The following is a 21,066-nucleotide window of genomic DNA, read 5'->3' on the forward strand; positions in this document are numbered from 1 at the left end:
AATAGCCACCCCTTTGCACACTCTTGGCATTCTCTCGAGGAGCTTGGAGAGGCCACAATGTAAATCTACAATGTAAATAGTCATGAAGATATAAAAAAAGCACGTTGAAATGAAAAGGTGATACCAAACGTTTGGCCTGTACTGTATATGTAAATATATTTATTTAATGGATAACGTCATTAGTGTGCCCTAAATACTTGGCTTTTAGCATTGAAGTCATGCATTTGTACTAATGTAAACATATGATGACGAGTATCAATATGAAGAATTAAGGTTATTTCGGATGTTTCCCATTTGCCAATAAGAACAGCAACAACCAAAAAACTGCCCTTAACACAGACAATCAATTTGTCAATAAATAAAATTTTGTCCAACCAGTTTCCCTAACTGACTGTATTGCAAATCATTAAGATGTTTTCCGCTAATCCCTTGATAACAAGCTCAGCCCCACTTGCTAAAGCCCTTACCCAGCGTGCCCGTGCAGAGGCAGTTGTGAGTCCGGGGCGGTGGCTTAGTTTGGTGGCTGTCCAGTATCTGTTGCACTAGCTGCTCCACTGAGAAGCCAGAGCTGCTGTTCCCATTGCTGCAAGTCCACTTGATGCCATGAACTGCCGGGAGAGAGGAGGAGACACAGATGTCAGCCAGCCCAAACAGACCACCAGCCACGCCAGCCCCCCGCCCCATCCACTGCCCCCGACCTGCTACTTGACAACAATAATATAGCTCAATTGACACCTCACAGAGATCTCTGCTTAGGCCTCAAGGCAAACAAACAACCCCCCTGACTGGCTTATAATGATTTGTTTTCGTTTTACAAATACACACATTTCCTGCCATGCTCTCTATCAAGCTTACCATTATTCCGTGATAACAAGAAAAGGCAAAGTATTGTGTCTTTTTCCCTGAGACTTCCTCTCCTGAGCAACATTTATCTCCCATCACTACCTTGTCGCTTCCCTGCACTTCTCATTGTCAAAGTTGCCTTTTCTTTCTCTGCCTGCTATTGTGTCCTTTCAATGAGAGCTGATGAAAGTGACAGCAAGCCTCCTCTTACCTCACCCTGACCCAATTCTGGGCTCTGACAGGGGAACCGTCTGGGATGAAACACCCCCTAGCTGATGCTCCTGCAGCGGCACTCAAGGGCATGACAGAGACTGGTGAGCTCAGTCGAACCTTCCCAGAACGTCCTAATATTGGCCATTGCTCGACTTGCCAACTATCCCAATGTGTCAGAACCAAGACAAATATGAGACATAACTGAAAAAAACGTTGTGGGGGGAAAAAAAAGAACATCTCTATAAAATTATACCTACCTTGTTATTTTTTGTTTTTCTATTAAATCTCATTCGAGCATATGAAAAGTCTTCTGAAAACAGATTGCACCAACGTGCCTTAGAAAGTATTATTCTAGCTGTAATCAGACAGTTAAAGTTAAAAAAGTTAAATTTACAAGTTAAAAGTTAAAGTTAAAGTTAAAACTTAAAGTTAAAAGTTAAAGTCCCAACAATAGTCACACACACTAGGTGTGGTGAAATTATCCTCTGCATTTGAGCCATGCCCATTTTCACTCCCTGGGAGATGAGGGGAGTAGTGAGCAGCAGCGGTGGCCGCGATCAGGAATCATTTGGTGATTAATGGACATAATAATTAATCAATTTGCACTTAATGTATGTGTGTGATGTGCTGTCTGTTGTGATACTTTCCAAACAATGTAATTTCATGAAAAGGACCAATAAAGTACAGTATCTATTGTATTTAATTATTTTCTGTTCTAATCTACAATTGTGTATGTGCATAACCTGTGCAGGTAAGATGCCTGTCTGGCAATGACTTGTGAGTTGGCACTGTGGCACCAATCCTTGTGTCATATGTCTGCCACAACAATACATAAAATAAAAAATAAAAATCTTTATATTAGCATATACCTAATACTAACATTTTGAAGTTGTTTTAAAAATGTCAAATATACTGAACAGTGCACACGATATGTTTGTATGTATTGTGTCTCACACAAAGACCTAGTGGCTAGCATATAGGCCTCAGAGTCAGGAGATGAAAGGTTTGAATATCAGTTGGAGCAACTCTTTATTCCGCTGGGTACTTGGGTTTTCTTCCACAAAAAAGCCATTAGCTGGCATAGCAAATGTCACAGTGAGCCTTGTATGATCAAAACATCTGGTTTTACAAGTTTGCATGAACTTATGGCATGACTTTTATTTCCAACACTGGGAAGGAAGAACGTGGGTATAAAGGTCAGTGTTGTAATTAATTAATTAATTGAATTAAACAAATAAATCCTCAAAAACATGACTAAGTGTGTAGCAGATTTGGTAATGCAGATCAAGCTTATCACTACTAATCTGCATCATTTTGAAGCAGAATGAGTTTAACACCAGGCAAAAGTGTTGCCTGGTGTTAACCCCGTTTCCATATGAGTTGGGAAATTGTGTTGGATGTAAATATAAACGGAATACAATGATTTGCAAATCATTTTCAACCCATATTCAGTTGAATGTACTACAAAGACCAGATATTTGATGTTCAAACTCATAAACTTTTTTTTTTTTTGCAAATAATAATTAACTTAGAATTTCATGGCTGCAACACGTGCCAAAGTAGTTGGGAAAGGGCATGTTCACCACTGTGTTACATCACTTTTTCTTTTAACAACACTCAATAAACGTTTGGGAACTGAGGAAACTAATTGTTGAAGCTTTGAAAGTGGAATTCTTTCCCATTCTTGTTTTATGTAGAGCTTCAGTCTTTCAACAGTCCGGGGTCTCCGCTATCGTATTTTACGCTTCATAATGCGCCACACATTTTCGATGGGAGACAGGTCTGGACTGCAGGCAGGCCAGGAAAGTACCCGCACTCTTTTTTTACGAAGCCATGCTGTTGTAACACTTGTCTTGCTGAAATAAGCAGGGGCGTTAATGATAACGTTGCTTGGATGACACATATGTTGCTCCAAAACCTGTATGGACCTTTCAACATTAATGGAGCCTTCACAGATGTGTAAGTTACCCATGCCTTGGGCACTAAAACACCCCCATACGACACTACGTCCTCTGTTTCCAAATATAATTTGAAATGTGGACTCATCAGACCACAGAACACCTTTCCACTTTGCATCAGTCCATCTTAGGTGAGCTCGGGCACAGCCAAGCCGGCGGTGTTTCAGGGTGTTGTTGATAAATGGGTTTGGCTTTGCATAGTACAGTTTTAGCTTGCACTTACAGATGTAGCGACCAACTGTAGTTACTGACAGTGGTTTTATGAAGTGTTCCTGAGCCCATGTGGTGATATCCTTTACACACTGATGTCGGTTTTTGATGCAGTACCGCCTGAGGGATCAAAAGTCTGTAATATCATCGCTTACGTGCAGTGATTTCTCCAGATTCACTGCACTTTTTGATGATTTTACGGACCATAGATGGTAAAATCCCTAAATTCCTTGCAATAGCTCGTTGAAAAAAGTTGTTCTAAAACTGTTCTACAATTTGCTTACACAGTGGTGACCATCACCCCATCCTTGTTTGTGAATCACTTAGCATTTCAAGGAAGCTGCTTTTATACCCAATCATGGCACCCAATTGGTTCCCAATGAGCCTGCACACCTGTGGGATGTTCCATATAAGTGTTTGATGAGCATTCCTCATCTTTATCAGTATTTATTACCACCTTTCCCAACTTCTTTGTCACGTGTTGCTATCATCAAATTCTAAAGTTAATGATTTGCAAAAAAAAAAAGTTTATCAGTTTGAACATCAAATATGTTGTTTTTATAGCATATTCAACTGAAAATGGGTTGAAAATTATTTGCAAATCATTGTATTCTGTTTATATTTACATCTAACACAATTTCCCAACTCATATGGAACCGGGCTTTGTAAACAATGGACATTTATCCATGAAAATATGACAACTCTGCTAACAGAGGGTTTGACGGAGAAGCAGCTCAAAGGAGATACCACTGAAAGCGTACATTATTAAGACATAACTTCATAAAACTAATATACTTGTTAGAAGTACATACTATTTTATTGTTTTACATAAAAGATTGTTTGATTTCAATTTGTTTCAATGGCGAGGTTGACTTGAGATACACATATTTTGATTCCAGAGCTCCGCCACAGAACCAATTGGGTTTGTGAGTTGAGGTACTATTGTATTAAGCTAATTAGAGACCTTGCTTAAGAGTGTTAAAGCTATGTTAGGGTAATTTACTAGTACCTAAAGGTAAACTTGTTTTGAAGCCACCAAGCAGGGACATCCATTAAATATAAAGTAAAAAGTTAAATCTGAGACACATAATAAAAAAGCCTCTCATATAACTTGTGTGTTAATGTCTTTGCAAATAGTTGTTTGCCTATACTGTATGTGTCCTGTGATTGGCTGGAGGTGACCTTTCCAGAGTGTACTTCTACCTGAAGTTCGCTGGGATAGACTCCAGCTCAGTGGTCACCCTAATTAGAAAATGAATACATGAATATAAAATGGTCAGGCGAATGGAAATTGGGTAGCCAAATGCAAAATGAAAACAAAATAACAACTTAAGAGGGTTGACTATTATAATTTAACATTTTTACAGCAGTTCAGGCTGTTCACCAACAGATGGCAGTAGAGTTCATGTCTCATGCTCCACTCAACTTACTGTTGCAGGTAGAAACATGATTCATTTACTCCTATGATTCTTTTTTACTATACTAACAAATGTTGAATTATGTTTTACGGTAGGTGTTGAGTGACTTCCAGGTCTTGCATAATGTAAACAGTACAAATGAGCTGAGTGCATGCTCGGTTGTGAGGACAGCACTTCCGTGACAAAGCCAGCAGGCTTTAGGACAGCAGAGCATCTGCTCTGCTGATCTGACTTGGACAGGATGACAGAGTTCAGCTGGATGCAACTGCTTACGTCCACCATGGGTGTGCAGTCTCCCATTTGTCCAACCAAATCTTGCTTTTCAGTGTCTCCCCTACCCTAATCTTTCATGCGAGACTTGGCATGTTCCTCTTTGTGTGGCCGGGCGCCACTCCTGGAGGCCGTGAGTTGTTGACATGCAGTTACCATCATTTTAGGTCTGTCTGTTTTTCCAAACAAAGCTGGGCGGATGGACACAAATAACAAGGCAGTAGCCACAGAAATAACTGAGGCCCCAAACACAAGTCAGCCACAACACCATCCTAACGGTTCTATGTTAATTGTAACATCCTGTCACCATGTCGACAAACACAGGCATCTTAACTGGTGGCTAGCTTTCACTACGGCAGTGTTTTCCAACCTTTTTTGACCCAAGGCACGTTTTTTGCGTTGATAAAATCTGGAGGCCCGCCACCAGCAGAAATCATCAAAAAATGAAAGTCAGTTGACAGTAAAAAGTAATTGTCGCAATTGTTGGATATGACTTCAAACCATAACCAAGAATGCATCAATTTATCATTTCACCAAACTTATCATTGCATCAAACTTATTTCACCATGTAGTAAAAATAAAACTGATTAGAGGTCTTGTCTCAAAGTAGGTGTACTGTCACCACCTGTCACATCATGCACTGACTTATGTTGAGTTTTTTTGCTGTTTTCCTGTGTGTAGTGTTTTAGTTCTTGTCTCGCGCTCCTATTTTGGTGCCTTTTTCTCGTTTTTTGGTATTTTCCTATGGCAGTTTCATGTTGTCCTTTGAGCGATATTTCCCGTATCTACTTTGTTTTAGCAATCAAGAATATTTTAGTTGTTTTTATCCTTCTTTGTGGGGACATTGCTGATTGTCATGTCATGTTCGGATGTACATTGTGGACGCCGTCTTCGCGCCACAGTAAGTCTTTACTGTTGTCCAGCATTCTGTTTTCGTTTACATTTTAGCCAGTTCAGTTTGAGTTTCGTTCTACATAGCCGTCCCTAAGCTTCAATGCCTTTTCTTAGGCGCAATCACCTTTTGTTTATTTTTGGTCTAAGCATTAGATACCTTTTTGCCTGCAACCTGCCTCCCGCTGCTTCCGACATTTACAAAGCAATTAGCTGCCACCTACTGATATGTAAGAGTACTACACGGTTACTCTGCCAAACTCTAGACAGAACCGACACTCAACAACAACACATAATATGCAGACTTTAAGTACTGGTTTTCAAAACATATTTTTTAACCCAAATAGGTGAAATTCCATAATCTCCCATGGCACACCAGGCTGTATCTGAGTGTGCCGCAGCACATTGGTTGAAAAAGACTGCACTACGGGATGGCATTGTGCACCCAGCTCAGCACGCTTTGCTTTGTTCTTCTCTGACCCCGTGTCTCTCGCCTGAAGACAGGCCTTCTGTCCGTCTGAGTATTTGTTAAAGCTGCTCATGCGCTATCTGTCAGCAGGCTGGGGGCATAGCTGCAGACAGAGCTGCACGTTTATAGCATGAGACCAAAGGAGTGAATCAAGCTGGCTGCCTTGTCTATGGAACTGTAGCGTGACTGAGTAATGATGCCAATATTTTTGGCCTCTCCTCACTCTCTTGCTTCTTCCCTTTCTCATCAAACACCAGAGGGTGTGAGTGAGGGCAAGGTCAAACAAGGCCACAGTTTCACAGAGCCCACCTTCCAAATATTGTGTCAGTCTTGTCTCTACTAGCCTCAAAAAGCTCAACCAATTCACAAAGTTCTGATTTTACCTTTCTTCTGTGTCCAATTAGGCGTGTCAAAAATGTCAATGTGCTGAAATATTTAGGGAAGGGAAGTTAAAGACAATCGATGAGGATAAGAGTTGACACTGTTTTGGGGAAATACTGTTGCTGTGCAACATCAAAGGGGCCCTATGATGATTTTCCTCTTTTCTGATTGATAAATGTTGTTACAAAACATGCCAAATCGTGTCAAATCATAAGGTTCATGTATTGCATGCAGTTTTGGAGTCTTTTTTTAACAGTGGGTCATATGTGACATCACAGATTGACGGATGTTCTATACTCACATACGAAGTCATTCCTAGTACGGGCCCCTCCTTTCTTCTCCGTACTCCGTGTCAATGCTTGGAGCCTCCAGTGTTACAACTTCTTGTTTAATGCTCTCCCACTCTCATGTCAATGGAATAAATATTTCCCTGTTGATTTGTCCGTACAAGACTGTTTGTTTTTTCAACATGGACGAGGTAATACAAATTGGTTTAGCTGCTAAACTTTGACGAAAAAGACGATGCCTTTGCGACATTATAACTTGATTTGAGAAAACACAGGAAAAGGTTAAATTAAGTGACGAGTGACTCAAAGTATGTGACACTGATAACCCATTCATTCCACATTCACATGAGGAAAGTTGGTAAGCTACATTTCTGGCCCAGCTGCATTGGGGTAGACTGACAGAAACGTGGCTGCCAATCTTGCACCAAGGGTCTCTCCGACCAACGCCGACCAAGATGGGTAAAAATGTCTTGCCCAAGGACACAAAAGGAGTGACAAAGACGGTGGAAGGTATATTCGTACCGGGAACCCCACTTTCTGCACGACGGCCCTACTGTCTGAGCCTAGCTGCCCCATGTACCGTATTTTTTGGAACATAGAACGCCACGGTTTATAAGGCGCACTGCCGATGAGCAGGTTCATTTTCATACAAAAAGTGCACCGCATTAAAAGGCAAAATGATTATACATATAAACACATATATATATATATACACACATATATATATATATATATACATATATATATATATATATATATATATATATACATATATATATATATATGTATATATATATATATATATATATATATATATATATATATATACATATATACTGTCAAACTCGTTTGCACTTGCACTTGCATGGCTTAATCTTTGAGACAAGCATATGCTACTGGCATATACATATATATGTATATATATATATATATATATATATATATATATACATATATATATATATATATATATGTGTGAATATATATATATATATATATGTGTTTATATGTATAATCATTTTGCCTTTTAATGCGGTGCACTTTTTGTATGAAAATGAACCTGCTCATCGGCAGTGCGCCTTATAAACCGTGGCGTTCTATGTTCCAAAAAATACGGTACATGGGGCAGCTAGGCTCAGACAGTAGGGCCGTCGTGCAGAAAGTGGGGTTCCCGGTACGAATATATCTTCCACCGTCTTAGTCACTCCTTTTGTGTCCTTGGGCAAGACATTTTTACCCATCTTGGTCGGCGTTGGTCGGAGAGACCCTTGGTGCAAGATTGGCAGACACGTTTCTGTCAGTCTACCCCAATGCAGCTGGGCCAGAAATGTAGCTTACCAACTTTCCTCATGTGAATGTGGAATGAATGGGTTATCAGTGTCACATACTTTGAGTCACTCGTCACTTAATTTAACCTTTTCCTGTGTTTTCTCAAATCAAGTTAATATGTCGCAAAGGCATCGTCTTTTTCGTCAAAGTTTAGCAGCTAAACCAACATATACATATATACATGGATGTATATATATATATATATACATGGATGTATATATATATATATATATATATATGTATATATATATATATATATACATATATATATGTATATATATATATACATCCATGTATATATAAAATATATATGTATATATATATATATATATACATCCATGTATCCAAAATGGATACATGGATGATACAGCAGAGGATTGGGAGAATGTCATGTGGTCAGATGAAACCAAAATAGAACTTTTTGGTATAAACTCAACTCGTCGTGTTTGGAGGAAGAAGAATTCTGAGTTGCATCCCAAGAACACCATACCTACTGTGAAGCATGGGGGTGGAAACATCATGCTTTGGGGCTGTTTTTTCTGCTAAGGGGACAGGACGATTGATCCGTGTTAAGGAAAGAATGAATGGGGCCATGTATCGTGATATTTTGAGGCAAAACCTCCATCCATCAGTGAGAGCTTTGAATGGTTGACCAAATACTTATTTTCCACCATAATTTACAAATAAATTCTTTAAAATTCCTACAATGTGAATTCCTGGAATTTTTTCACATTCTGTCTCTCACAGTTGAAGTGTACCTATGATGAAAATTACAGACCTCTGTCATCATTTTAAGTGGGAGAACTTGCACAATCGGTTCCTGACTAAATACTTTTTTGCCCCACTGTATATATATATATATATATATATATATATACATATATATATATATATATATATATATGTGTGGGAAAAATCACAAGACTACTTCATCTCTACAGAACTGTTTCATGAGGGGTTCCCTCAATCATCAGGAGATTTTATATATATATATATATATATATATATATATATATATATATATATATATATATATATATATATATATATATATATATATATATATATATATATATATATGTATATAATAAAAACTATTCCTTGTTGTCTACATAACATTTAATGGTGTTTCTTTGGGGAAACGTTGCATAGATTATGTTTTATAGACCGTCTTAAATCTGCTTTCTGACAATCTCTTCAGGACGCGCCGTTTTTGTGGGCGGTGTTATTTACATGGTTCCACTTCGACAGCGTCTTCTTCTATGGAGAGTCTATACTGACAGATATACGTTAGAAAGAACTATACGATACTTTAAATTAGAAATGGCAACAGCGGGGGATGAATGCCCCACAACAAGGGGATAGAGAAAAAGAAGGAGCTTATTGACGTTGATGTCGGGGCGAACTCCAGTGGCATTGCCGTGCAAATTTTCGGGATTTATGCACATCACAAGTACACATCAGCATGTACCAATAGGTAAGAAAAAATGGTTTTGCATAATATTGCGAAACAAAACGCCCAATAATAGGTGCCATTTTGGGGTCCTTACACACACACAACAATAATACACATGTTGAAGCACAGTATGCCTGACTATAACAGTAGTCCTAATGTTCGTGTTCCACCAAGTAGTGTGGCTACAAAGCTTACCAAAGTCATACTAAAACTTTTTGAGAGATTTTTGAGCACCGTGTGTTAATCTTCTCTAATCTCAATGAAACATCAAAGTTTTGGGCTTGCTTGATTTTTTTAAATTAAACAAGTGTCACATGTATCGCTTATGTTTGACTGCCATCTACTGGTCATACTTATCATTTCACCATGTAGTAAAAATAAAACTGCTTAGAGGTCGGTAAGCAAAACCAGAAATAATCCGTACATTAGGCGCACTGTGCAACATTCAGTGACATACAATAAATGCTGTCTTTTTTTTGCGACTCAGTACTGGTTCGAGAGTGTCCATCCATCCACCCATCATCTTCCGCTTATCCGAGGCCGGGTCGCGGGGGCAGCAGCCTAAGCAGGGAAGCCCAGACTTCCCTATCTCCAGCCACTTTGTCTAGCTCTTCCCGGGGGATCCCGAGGCGTTACCAGGCCAGCCGGGAGACATAGTCTTCCCAACGTGTCCTGGGTCTTCCCCGTGGCCTCCTACCAGCTGGACGTGCCCTAAACACCTCCCTAGGGAGGCGTTCGGGTGGCATCCTGACCAGATGCCCGAACCACCTCATCTGGCTCCTCTCGATGTGGAGGAGCAGCGGCTTTACGTTGAGCTCCTCCCGGATGGCAGAGCTTCTCACCCTATCTCTAAGGGAGAGCCCCGCCACCCGGCGGAGGAAACTCATTTCGGCCGCTTGTACCCGTGATCTTATCCTTTCGGTCATGACCCAAAGCTCATGACCATAGGTGAGGATGGGAACGTAGATCGACCGGTAAATTGAGAGCTTTGCCTTCCGGCTCAGCTCCTTCTTCACCACAACGGATCGATACAACGTCCGCATTACTGAAGACGCCGCACCGATCCGCCTGTCGATCTCACGATCCACTCTTCCCCCACTCGTGAACAAGACTCCTAGGTACTTGAACTCCTCCACTTGGGGCAGGGTCTCCTCCCCAACCCGGAGATGGCACTCCACCCTTTTCCGGGCGAGAACCATGGACTCGGACTTGGAGGTGCTGATTCTCATTCCGGTCGCTTCACACTCGGCTGCGAACCGATTCGAGAGTGTAGGTGTACCAAATATTGTGACCGCAGAATCTATATATTGTTTATGAGGTTTATTTTTGACTGTGTCGGGAAAGAAGTAGCGCCAATTTTCGTCTTCAAAATTTATATTCAATAGTGTAAGTTTTCAAAAGTTAGATTTTGATACGTTTGGAGAGGGTAGAGGCTTTAATTTGCAATTTGAAGGGAACGCCTCCACCGTTTGCAGACATTTATAACACAAGAAATGTGTTATAAATGTGACTCTGTCGAAGTAAGGATTCTTGTGTTATAGAAACATTTTTTGTGAGATTTACACACATTATTTGCAACTTAGAGTAAAAGTAAATGCACTGAATAACACTAAGTTGCTCAATACTGCTGGGTATTATAGATAATCCTGATAGCTGAAAGGAAATCTGGTCTGCTGGTTTAATAACAGAACCTCTGTGGAATCAGATATGTTATGTGAGATAAACACACGTTCTACGATCCCGTGAGGGAAAAACTAATATTTGCTGAGTCAAAATATAGGCAGGTTTGTTAAAACTGAACAGTAAGCAGAGGTGGGTAGAGTAGCCAGAAATTGTACTCAAGTAAGAGTACTGTTACTTTAGAGATTTATTACTCAAGTAAAAGTAAGGAGTAGTCACCCAAATATTTACTTGAGTAAAAGTAAAAAGTATGTTGTGAAAAAACTACTCAAGTACTGAGTAACTGATGAGTAACCTGATTACGGCAACAAATAATGCACAAAAACATAAAAATAGCAATGAGCAAATTCAGAGCCAGGAATATCTATTAAGCAACTAAAACAATAATACATATTAAATAATGGTACATTAAAATAAAATAAAAAACATGGCACATTGAGCCACAATAACTTAACAGCACCACAGCCTCAGTAGGCATTCATTGATTTGATTGATTGATTAAAACTTGTATTAGTAGATTGTACAGTACAGTACATATTCCGTACAATTGACCACTAAATGGTAACACCCCAATACGTTTTTCAATGTTTATCAATTACTTAGTAAATGACCAAGTCGAGGTGATCTACCTCATATATACATATACATACACACACATATCATACATACACACACATATACATACACACACAAATCATCTATATATATTTGAAGGGAACGCCTCCACACATAAACCGTTAAAATGTATACATACATTTATATATACAGTATATAATTTATATTTATTTATTTTGCCGTTTTTGTTCACATGTTGAAGGTGTTTTAATGAATATACATGCATGTTTAACACATAGATTCCTATCTTTCATGAAGACAAGAATATAAGTTGGTGTATTACCTGATTCTGATGACTTGTACTGATTGGAATCAGACGTCCACGTTTTCAAATGGAGGAGAAAAAAAGTTCCTCTTTTCTGTCTAATACCACATGAAAGTCGTTGGTTTTTGGCATCTTATCTGTCCAGCTTCCATATTGGTTTTTATACACTTCACAAGAAATACATTGGCGGCAAACTCCGTATCTTGCTAGCTTGTTTGCGCTGGCTTTCGGAGACTCTTATTTTGTTAGCGCAGGCGCGATGGAGCGGCACTTTTATTGTGAAGACAGGAACTGTGCGATCAGTCTTTAGGCTTTTGACGGGAAGTACGGTTGAAATAAAAAGTGTCTTTTTTCCTTTACACTTTTGATTGATTGAAACTTTTATTAGTAGATTGCACAGTACAGTACATATTCCGTACAATTGACCACTAAATGGTAACACCCCAATACGTTTTTCAACTTGTTTAAGTCGGGTCATGTGACCGCCTAGCTGTGTTTGATTGGTCCAACGTCACCAGTGACTACATGTGATTGGTGAAACGCAGGCATGCGTAGATTCTACTTTAAAGCTCTGTCATGAACCAAAACAAACATTAATAGATCGATAAAAAAAAAGTAGCGAGTAGCGAACTGAATGCAGATAAATGGAACCGAGTAAAAGTAGCGTTTTTTCTCTATAAATATACTAAAGTAAAAGTAAAAGTATGTTGCAAAAAACCTACTTGTAGAAGTACAATTTATCCCAAAAGTTACTCAAATAAATGTAACGGAGTAAATGTAGCGCGTTACTACCTACCTCTGACAGTAAGTGAATATATGTGAACATTTCGCTGCCACAGGAGTACATTAGTACAATCTAAAATTAGACCTGTACCAAAAATAAAGCATTGACAAAAAGAATAATGGTAATCAGTTTTTCTGTCAGAAACATATTTGTTTCCTCTATGCAGGTCAAGCAAGCTCTGGGTGTGATACGCACCCATCCACTTTACGTGAAGAAGCGCATGCATGTAAACTGTCAATTAAAATGACAGATAATGATAAATCATATGCAATTTCAACGCAAATGTATTCCTAGCTCCTTCCTGCTCTGTTACTAATTAGAATATAATGGCAAATGATCCCGTTGGCCCTGGTGGTGCGCAGCGTTAAAGCTGGGCTGGTAAACATTGTTAATGGGATCACATTCCGACTGGCGATGTGTAAGGAAGATATGCAAATGTATGTATTACTTCTGTTGAATTTGTTTCTTTCGCACTGAATAAATACATTTGTCTTCCCATAAATTCCTTCAAATTGAATTCAAGTTTGATTAAACATGTATGAAAATATTTTTCAAATAAACAAACAAAAAGAGTTTAAACATTTTGTCATGGGTGGGGGCCTCAAAATACAATTTTGCGGAGGGGCCCAATATAGCAAGTTGTTGTCTAGAATTCTCTATTGTATTACTACACTAAGAAGGTAAAATAATACAATAAAATATAGTCAGATATTCCATACAGTGGAGTGCAGTTGCCATTGCGAACGATGACAAAAGCACAAAAATCCATCAATATTTAGTATTTACCATAATCTCTAAAATGAATGTGTAAATAAATATTACCTATTATTTCAGAGCAGTATCCATGTTTACGTAGTAATATTATCCATTCATCCATCAATTTTCTACCGCTTTTCCCTTTTGGGGTTGCGGGGGGTGCTGGAGCTTAACTCAGCTGGACAAGTCACCACCTCATCGCAGGGCCAACACAGATAGACAGACAACATTCACACTCACATTCACACACTAGGGCCGATTTAGTGTTGCCAATCAACCTATCCCCAGGTGCATGTCTTTGGAAATGGGAGGAAGCCGGAGTACCCGGAGGGAACCCATGCATTCACGGGGAGAACATGCAAACTCCACACAGAAAAACTCAGGACTACTTAGGACCTTGGTATTGTGAGGCACAGGCACTAACGTGCTGCCAGAGTTATATTATAGTTATATTAGGACTACCATATTTTAAAGTTGATTTCAAATACAGAATTTATTTGGGATTTATAGAATTAAAATGGAAAAAATGTGCGCTAAATATGATTTTCCTGTGGTAAATTTAAATAGGTGCTATATGGATCAGATTATGTTAAATTGAGTTTGATATCAGCCTCTTGACCAAATAGTAATGTACATTCGTTTAAAATTGGCAGATATACATTTAAGGTTGTCCGCATGGGAGCTTAGTGTTTAAAATTTGAACCAAATGTTAGACCGTCCGTTGGAGTGTGCATGTTTGTGTCAGTATTCTTGGGCTCCCTCCCACATTTAAACGCATGTATGTTAAATTAAGTTGGAAACTCTAAATTGGGAATGTGAATGGTTTATATGGGCCGATACCAATAAAATAATATGCTAAAATAATATGCTAATTCAACCTAAAGATAATGTTGGTTACACTTTTTTATATTAACATTGCATTATTTCATTTTGAATAAAAAAAGAAGTACCAGGAAAATGTACTGTTAAAATGTTGGTTACTGTACTTTTATTCAACATTTCTTGAATATGGCAACACGGAGTAACAGGGGTTAGTGCTGGTGCCTCACAATAAGAAGGTCCTGGGTTCTTTCTGTGTGGAGTTTGCAAGTTCGCCCCATGAATGCGTGGGTTCCCTCCGGCTAATCCAGCTTTTTCCCAACTCCAAAGACATGCACCTGGGGATAGGTTGATTGGTAACACTAAATTGGCCCTAGTGTGTGAATGTGAGTGAATGTTGTCTGTCTATCTGTGTTGGCCCTGTGATAAGATGGCGACTTGTCTAGGGTGTAGCCAGCCTTCCAGCCGAATGCAGCCGGGTTAGGCTCCAGCCACTCCCGCAACCCCGAGAGGGACAAGCGGTAGGAAATGGATGGATGGAGGGTTTATATGGGCCTTGAGCAGGGGTCCCCAAACTTTTTGACCCAGGGGCCGCATTGGGTTGAAATAATTTGGCCAGGGGCCCGGTTGTTAATATACATATATATATATATATATATATATATATATATATATATATATATATATATATATATATATATATAGATATATATATATATATATATATATATATATATATATGATATCACGTCATCGATTGAAAAATGCATTTTTAGACAGTGTGATTTGCCTGAGCGACCAGGAGACTCTGAGAGTAACAAGTGGTAGAAAATGGATTAGAAAGGACAGATTAAAAACATAAAAAAAAATAAAAAAAAGAACTCTATATATATATATATATATATATATATATATATATATATATATATATATATATATATATATATATATATATATATTTATGTATATATATATATATATGTATATATATATATATATATATATATATATATATATATATATATATGTATATGTATATATATATATATATATATATATATATATATATATATATATACTTTAGTATACTTTAGTTCATGACCGAAAGGATAAGATCACGGGTACAAGCGGCCGAAATGAGTTTCCTCCGCCGGGTGGCGGGGCTCTCCCTTAGAGATAGGGTGAGAAGCTCTGCCATCCGGGAGGAGCTCAACGTAAATCCGCTGCTCCTCCACATCGAGAGGAGCCAGATGAGGTGGTTCGGGCATCTGGTCAGGATGCCACCCGAACGCCTCCCTAGGGATGTGTTTAGGGCACGTCCAGCTGGTAGGAGGCCACGGGGAAGACCCAGGACACGTTGGGAAGACTATGTCTCCCGGCTGGCCTGGGAACGCCTCGGGATCCCCCGGGAAGAGCTAGACGAAGTGGCTGGAGATAGGGAAGTCTGGGCTTCCCTGCTTAGGCTGCTGCCCCCGCGACCCGACCTCGGATAAGCGGAAGATGATGGATGGATGGATGGATGGATATACTTTAGTTGGGACTTCATTGGCTGGTAACTCGTTCAAGGGAATGCACCCGCCTCTCACCCAATGTCAGCTGAGGATAGACCGCAGTTCATTTGCAGTATAGAATATAAAATACATTAATCAACAATATTAAAATGTATTGACTCGTTTAAATTTTCATGATTTCCATCCCCATTATTGTCAAGAACATGCACACAGACAAAAAAGCATAAATGGAAATGTGACATACAGTATATGATGTATAATACATGCTATATTCTTACATTAACCATTCAATAATTTTATACAACTATGCTGCGTTCAATACAATCGGATTTTACAGGTGTCCTTGTTTGAAGGGTCTGGAGAGCACACCTAACACAACATGACTTGTTCAAGGTCCTCCTCTTTTGCTTTAATTAGGCGACGCTATCCAAATGTACCACAAGATGGCAATGTTGCTCCATTACGCAGCTTACGTCAGCACTAGTCCTCTATTAATGTAACAAGGACGCTAGAAAGAAAAGTGAAGATAAAAGGCAAAGACAGTTTTTTTTTTTTTTTTTTTAAACATTTTATGGATCCCCTCGTACAGCCTAGCAGCAAGAAGGCGTCACCCTCTTTGTCCCAACAACTCCCAAAGTTAATGACTTAAAGCATTACTGCAAATGGTGCTTGCTTTTTACATTAAGACACAGATGTAATGAACACTGTAGGCCATTGTTGCTCGGCGGCTGTCCCGAGGTAAGGCTTTATGTCCTGAAAGTGACATGAAGCTGAGCAGTGAGGAGGATAATGATGTAGACAAAACCTACGTGATGATGCCTGTCAGTATACGCAAGTGAGTGCCTTTAAGGCTACTGACAAGCGGCTCTTTACCTTGCCCAGGCACACATAATTGGCCGTTGGAAGTCATTGCCCTGCAATCCCCTGCTCGACTCCCCCAAATCGCAGACGAGTTGTTATGAGGACGTTAACAGCTCCAAGAAATATTTCCAAGCTTCGCAAAAGTCCCAATTTGATTGTAACCATAATCTGACAAACCCTGACCCTTTTCCACAACATCACCTCAGTCTTCAAGCATGCCCAGAGACTTGTAAAAAACACATCTCACATTTAACAGAGCATTTGTACAGCTGATAACAATATGGAGAGTGTGTGTGTTAGGGATATTTCCTGGTGAGTCAAACATTCCTAACCTGACTCTTGCCAGATCCTTGTAGTCCACTGAGCTCCACTCAAGGATTTGGGACTTCTCAATAGGAGATGAATTTCAGAAGGCGGGGCCTTGTAAAAAAAATTATTGTATGTGATTGGATCAACCACTTATCCATTATCTTGAATGACGTGCTACTTCAACCCCCCACATAGAAATCAATCCGTGACGCTGATGAGAGCGATGCTGGGAAATCCAAAACAGAACGGAACGGATAGAGCAGATAGTTGGATGACTTTTACTGAAACAGCGCAGCAATTTCTGTAAACGATCGAAGTCGTTTGAGCAAAGAAAATATGTGAATAAAAGGCTTCATTGGGAACAGCAAAGTCGCCAACAAAAAAAGCATAGACGAATGTCTTAGCACAACTTGGTTTGAAATTGTTGAACATTCGGGAGAGACCGTGTCCTATATGCTTAGTTGCAATACCAGAATCAATGTCAGCACACGACTCCTCGCGGCGTGCCACATCTATGAAGTCCCGCCCGGCGATCCTGATTGGTTCCTTATTTTTTGTTATCTTGAAGGGTTTTGCATTGCCCTCGATGCCAGATCCTTGTGTGGAGCTCAGCAAACTCCAAGGATCTGGCGAGACTCAGGTTAACACATTCCTACTCCCATATGCTAACGTGAATCAATAACCGACGGGCTGTCATCCTCTTGCCCTGACGTCCTCCTCGGGTCAGTAAGGAAGACGTTTTAGGCTTGGTCTGAGTGGAGCTAGAGGTATGGGAACAGCTGACATTTGACCTGCAACTTGCAAATGGCTGCAGGAAGTAGAGACAGTCAGATGCTCCCTGACGAAGGTGCTGAGTGTAGCAGCGATCAGCTAATAAGAGCTGACATTGGATCTTCACACTTAATATGTCTAAGGCAACATTGAGGGGAGATAACTCCACACTACTGTTGTCCCGATACCAATACTTTGGTACCAGTACCTGTACCAAAATTATTTTGATACTTTTCGATACTGTTCAGAGTCGGTATAGTACCAAATATGATTCAGTAGTATCGCGGTACTATACTAATACCGGTATACCATACAACCCCACTCCACACAAAAGCTATAGATTGAATATGGCAAAACAATTAGTAGTTCAGTCAAACACTCACACATGGGTTTGAGCTGGCCGATCAGCTCCTCCTTGGTCCATTTGGCCCACTCCTTCTTGTCCGTATTGATGGAACACAGGATTGGACCGCATGGTTTCCCACAATCCTCAATGGCTGGCACATTCAAATAATGGACGAGCACAATGTCAGGGTTCTGTGGGGAGAACAGAGATGAGATTATGTGTGGTGTCAGCTGCACAGGGAACACGCTCCATGCTCTCGAGGATGCTCCGGCAAAGAGTGCAAGTGACACATGGACGTGCGGCTCAGCTGGGAGTGTTTTCACCAGCCTGAAAGGCGCCAGCTGGTTAATGAGAAATCAAACTGGGAACAGTACATCGCAACACATAACTGACAAAAGCGAATCCGTGATCATTTTCCTCGTGTACATTTGGATGTGTCCTCGTGCACTTGCTTATTTGAATGGAGGAGTTAATGATAGCATTTTGTCAAGTCTTCCCACATGATGAGTTGAGTATGTTGCCCTATTCATCCATCCATTTTCTACCACTTGTCCCTCTCGGTGTCGCGGGGGGTGCTGGAGCCTATCCCAGCTGCACTCGGGCGGAAGGCTTTGTACACCCTGGACAAGTCGCCACCTCATCACAGGGCAAACACAGATAGACAGACAACATTCACACTCACATTCACACACTAAGGCCAATTGAGTGTTGCCAATCAACCTTAGGAAAAAAAATACAATCTAGACTGGGCTCCCCCTTAGGAGCCCAGTGTAGATTGTATTTTTTTACTCATCCTTCACCAGCGTTTTAACTTTTTCCCCATCTTTTACGGGGCGCCTTGTGGCGACCCATCAGCATTCCTGTTCTGTAACCCTGTAGACTGTTTGTCTAATCTAGAACGGGATTGTGGTGAAAACAAAGTTTTGTTGTACTTGTGCAATGACAATAAAGACCTATCTATCACCAGTTAACTCAAATGATGAAAATGAAAGGACCTAAAATGGAACCATGAGGAACACTACTACTATAATGAAAGAAGTTGAATAAAACAACTACTGACTGAATCTGAAGTAAACAAGCTACTAGGGATGTAAATCTCTTTGTGATTGACAATTCCATTCACATCTCGATACATGGGTTATATGCCCTTTTGTGGGTTCTTCCGAGGATGTCGTAGTCGTAATGATTTGTGCAGTCCTTTGAGACATTTGTGATTTGGGGTTATATGAATAAACATTGATTGATTGATTGATTGATTGATTACGATGCGATTCAAAAACGATTTCTTTATAAAACAGAATGTTTCAATGCGATTCGATTTAATGTATGAACGATTCATTATGATTGTATGGTTAGCATTTGTTGAAGGACACATTCCCTTTTATACCACAAAAGAACAAAAGTATTCTTTCCTATGCAAACGCTCCTCTTCATGTTAGAAGATAAAAAGTTAAGACTTTGGCACCGAGCGCTCAAACAAGATTTGTCCAAGCTAAGTCCATGAGCATGAACTACTCGGGTGAGAGGCCAAACGTCTTCTAAGACAAAAAAAACTAACAGTAGAATGCCATGAGAATAACAATAACCTGATGAATGAGAACCCCCATAAACACATTCATCTTCAAATACAAAAATAAAACACATTCTATAAATTTGACACGCTTCCAATAATTTGTTTTTAAAAAAAACATGTATCCCCATATATATGTTTTAAATTAAAAAGGCAAATACATGTCACATGTCAAATATTTTTTTTTTCCAAGAGTCAAGTCAAATCAGTGTTTTCACAGACGCCTACGGGTTCTAGCCAATAGCTTGACTCAGGGGCGGGACATCCGGGACAAGGATGGGAAGCAAGTGAAGTGTGTTGTGGAGTTGAAGGGGGAAAGTTAAGTTGCTGGAAAAGAGAGCAAGACACGGAGATTGAGCACTCTTTATGAGATCATTGCATTTTGTGAAATTAAGAAAGACAAACTAGGAATCTGTCTGTTCTGCCATTACTTGGGATGTTACAATATTGACGGACTGCAAAGGATGGAGACGGTCCTTGGTGTTGATATTACGTATCTTGGTGGTAATTATTTGGCAGGGAAATGCGACTCTTACGTTCTAAACATAAACTGTCCACTGATTGCCAGTTCTGCGTGACACCCGCTCCATGTGTCTACGTCTATTCTCGTCTCCATTTAAGGAAAATAACATAACCTAAGGATTTAAAACTCAAAATTATCGATTGAAGGCGCTGTATAGTTTAAGTTAAAGAATCACTGATAGTCACACACACACTATTTTTGGTGAAATTACTCTCTGCTTTTGATTTATCTCCTTGTTCCACCATCTGGGATGTGAGGGGAGCAGTGAGCAGCAGCGGTGGCCACTCTCGGGAATCATTTTGGTGATTCAAACCTCAATTCCAAACCCTTGATGCTGAGGCCAAGCAGGGAGGTAATGGGTCCCATTTTTATAGTCTTTGGTATGACCTCCCGATCTCAGGGCGGACACTCTAACCACAAGGCCACTGAGCGACACAACCGCTCCTGGCACCTTTCAAACCGGGTATCCGGTCGCATCGATTTCTCGTTAACAACCCTACAGGCTACAGCAACACCTGAGTTACATAAATC

At 39.8% G+C, this 21,066-nt stretch overlaps 1 protein-coding gene across 10 annotated transcripts in view; it reads right to left on the bottom strand.

The window, feature by feature from the left end:
• Positions 1-21,066, bottom strand: part of camta1a (calmodulin binding transcription activator 1a) — a 778,795-nt gene that overhangs the window by 81,026 nt on the left and 676,703 nt on the right. For 8 of the 10 annotated variants that reach the window (XM_061903168.1, XM_061903172.1, XM_061903167.1 and 5 more), the window contains 2 exons: positions 18,480-18,633; positions 468-608 (listed from right to left, as the gene is read on the bottom strand). In XM_061903168.1, coding sequence (XP_061759152.1) covers positions 468-608; positions 18,480-18,633 — 295 coding nt within the window. The remainder of the gene's footprint in view (positions 1-467; positions 609-18,479; positions 18,634-21,066) is intronic. The other 2 variants (XM_061903175.1, XM_061903169.1) reach the window with 1 other exon arrangement.

The sequence above is a fragment of the Nerophis ophidion genome, linkage group LG06 (genome assembly GCF_033978795.1).
Source record: "Nerophis ophidion isolate RoL-2023_Sa linkage group LG06, RoL_Noph_v1.0, whole genome shotgun sequence".
NCBI lineage: Eukaryota > Metazoa > Chordata > Actinopteri > Syngnathiformes > Syngnathidae > Nerophis > Nerophis ophidion.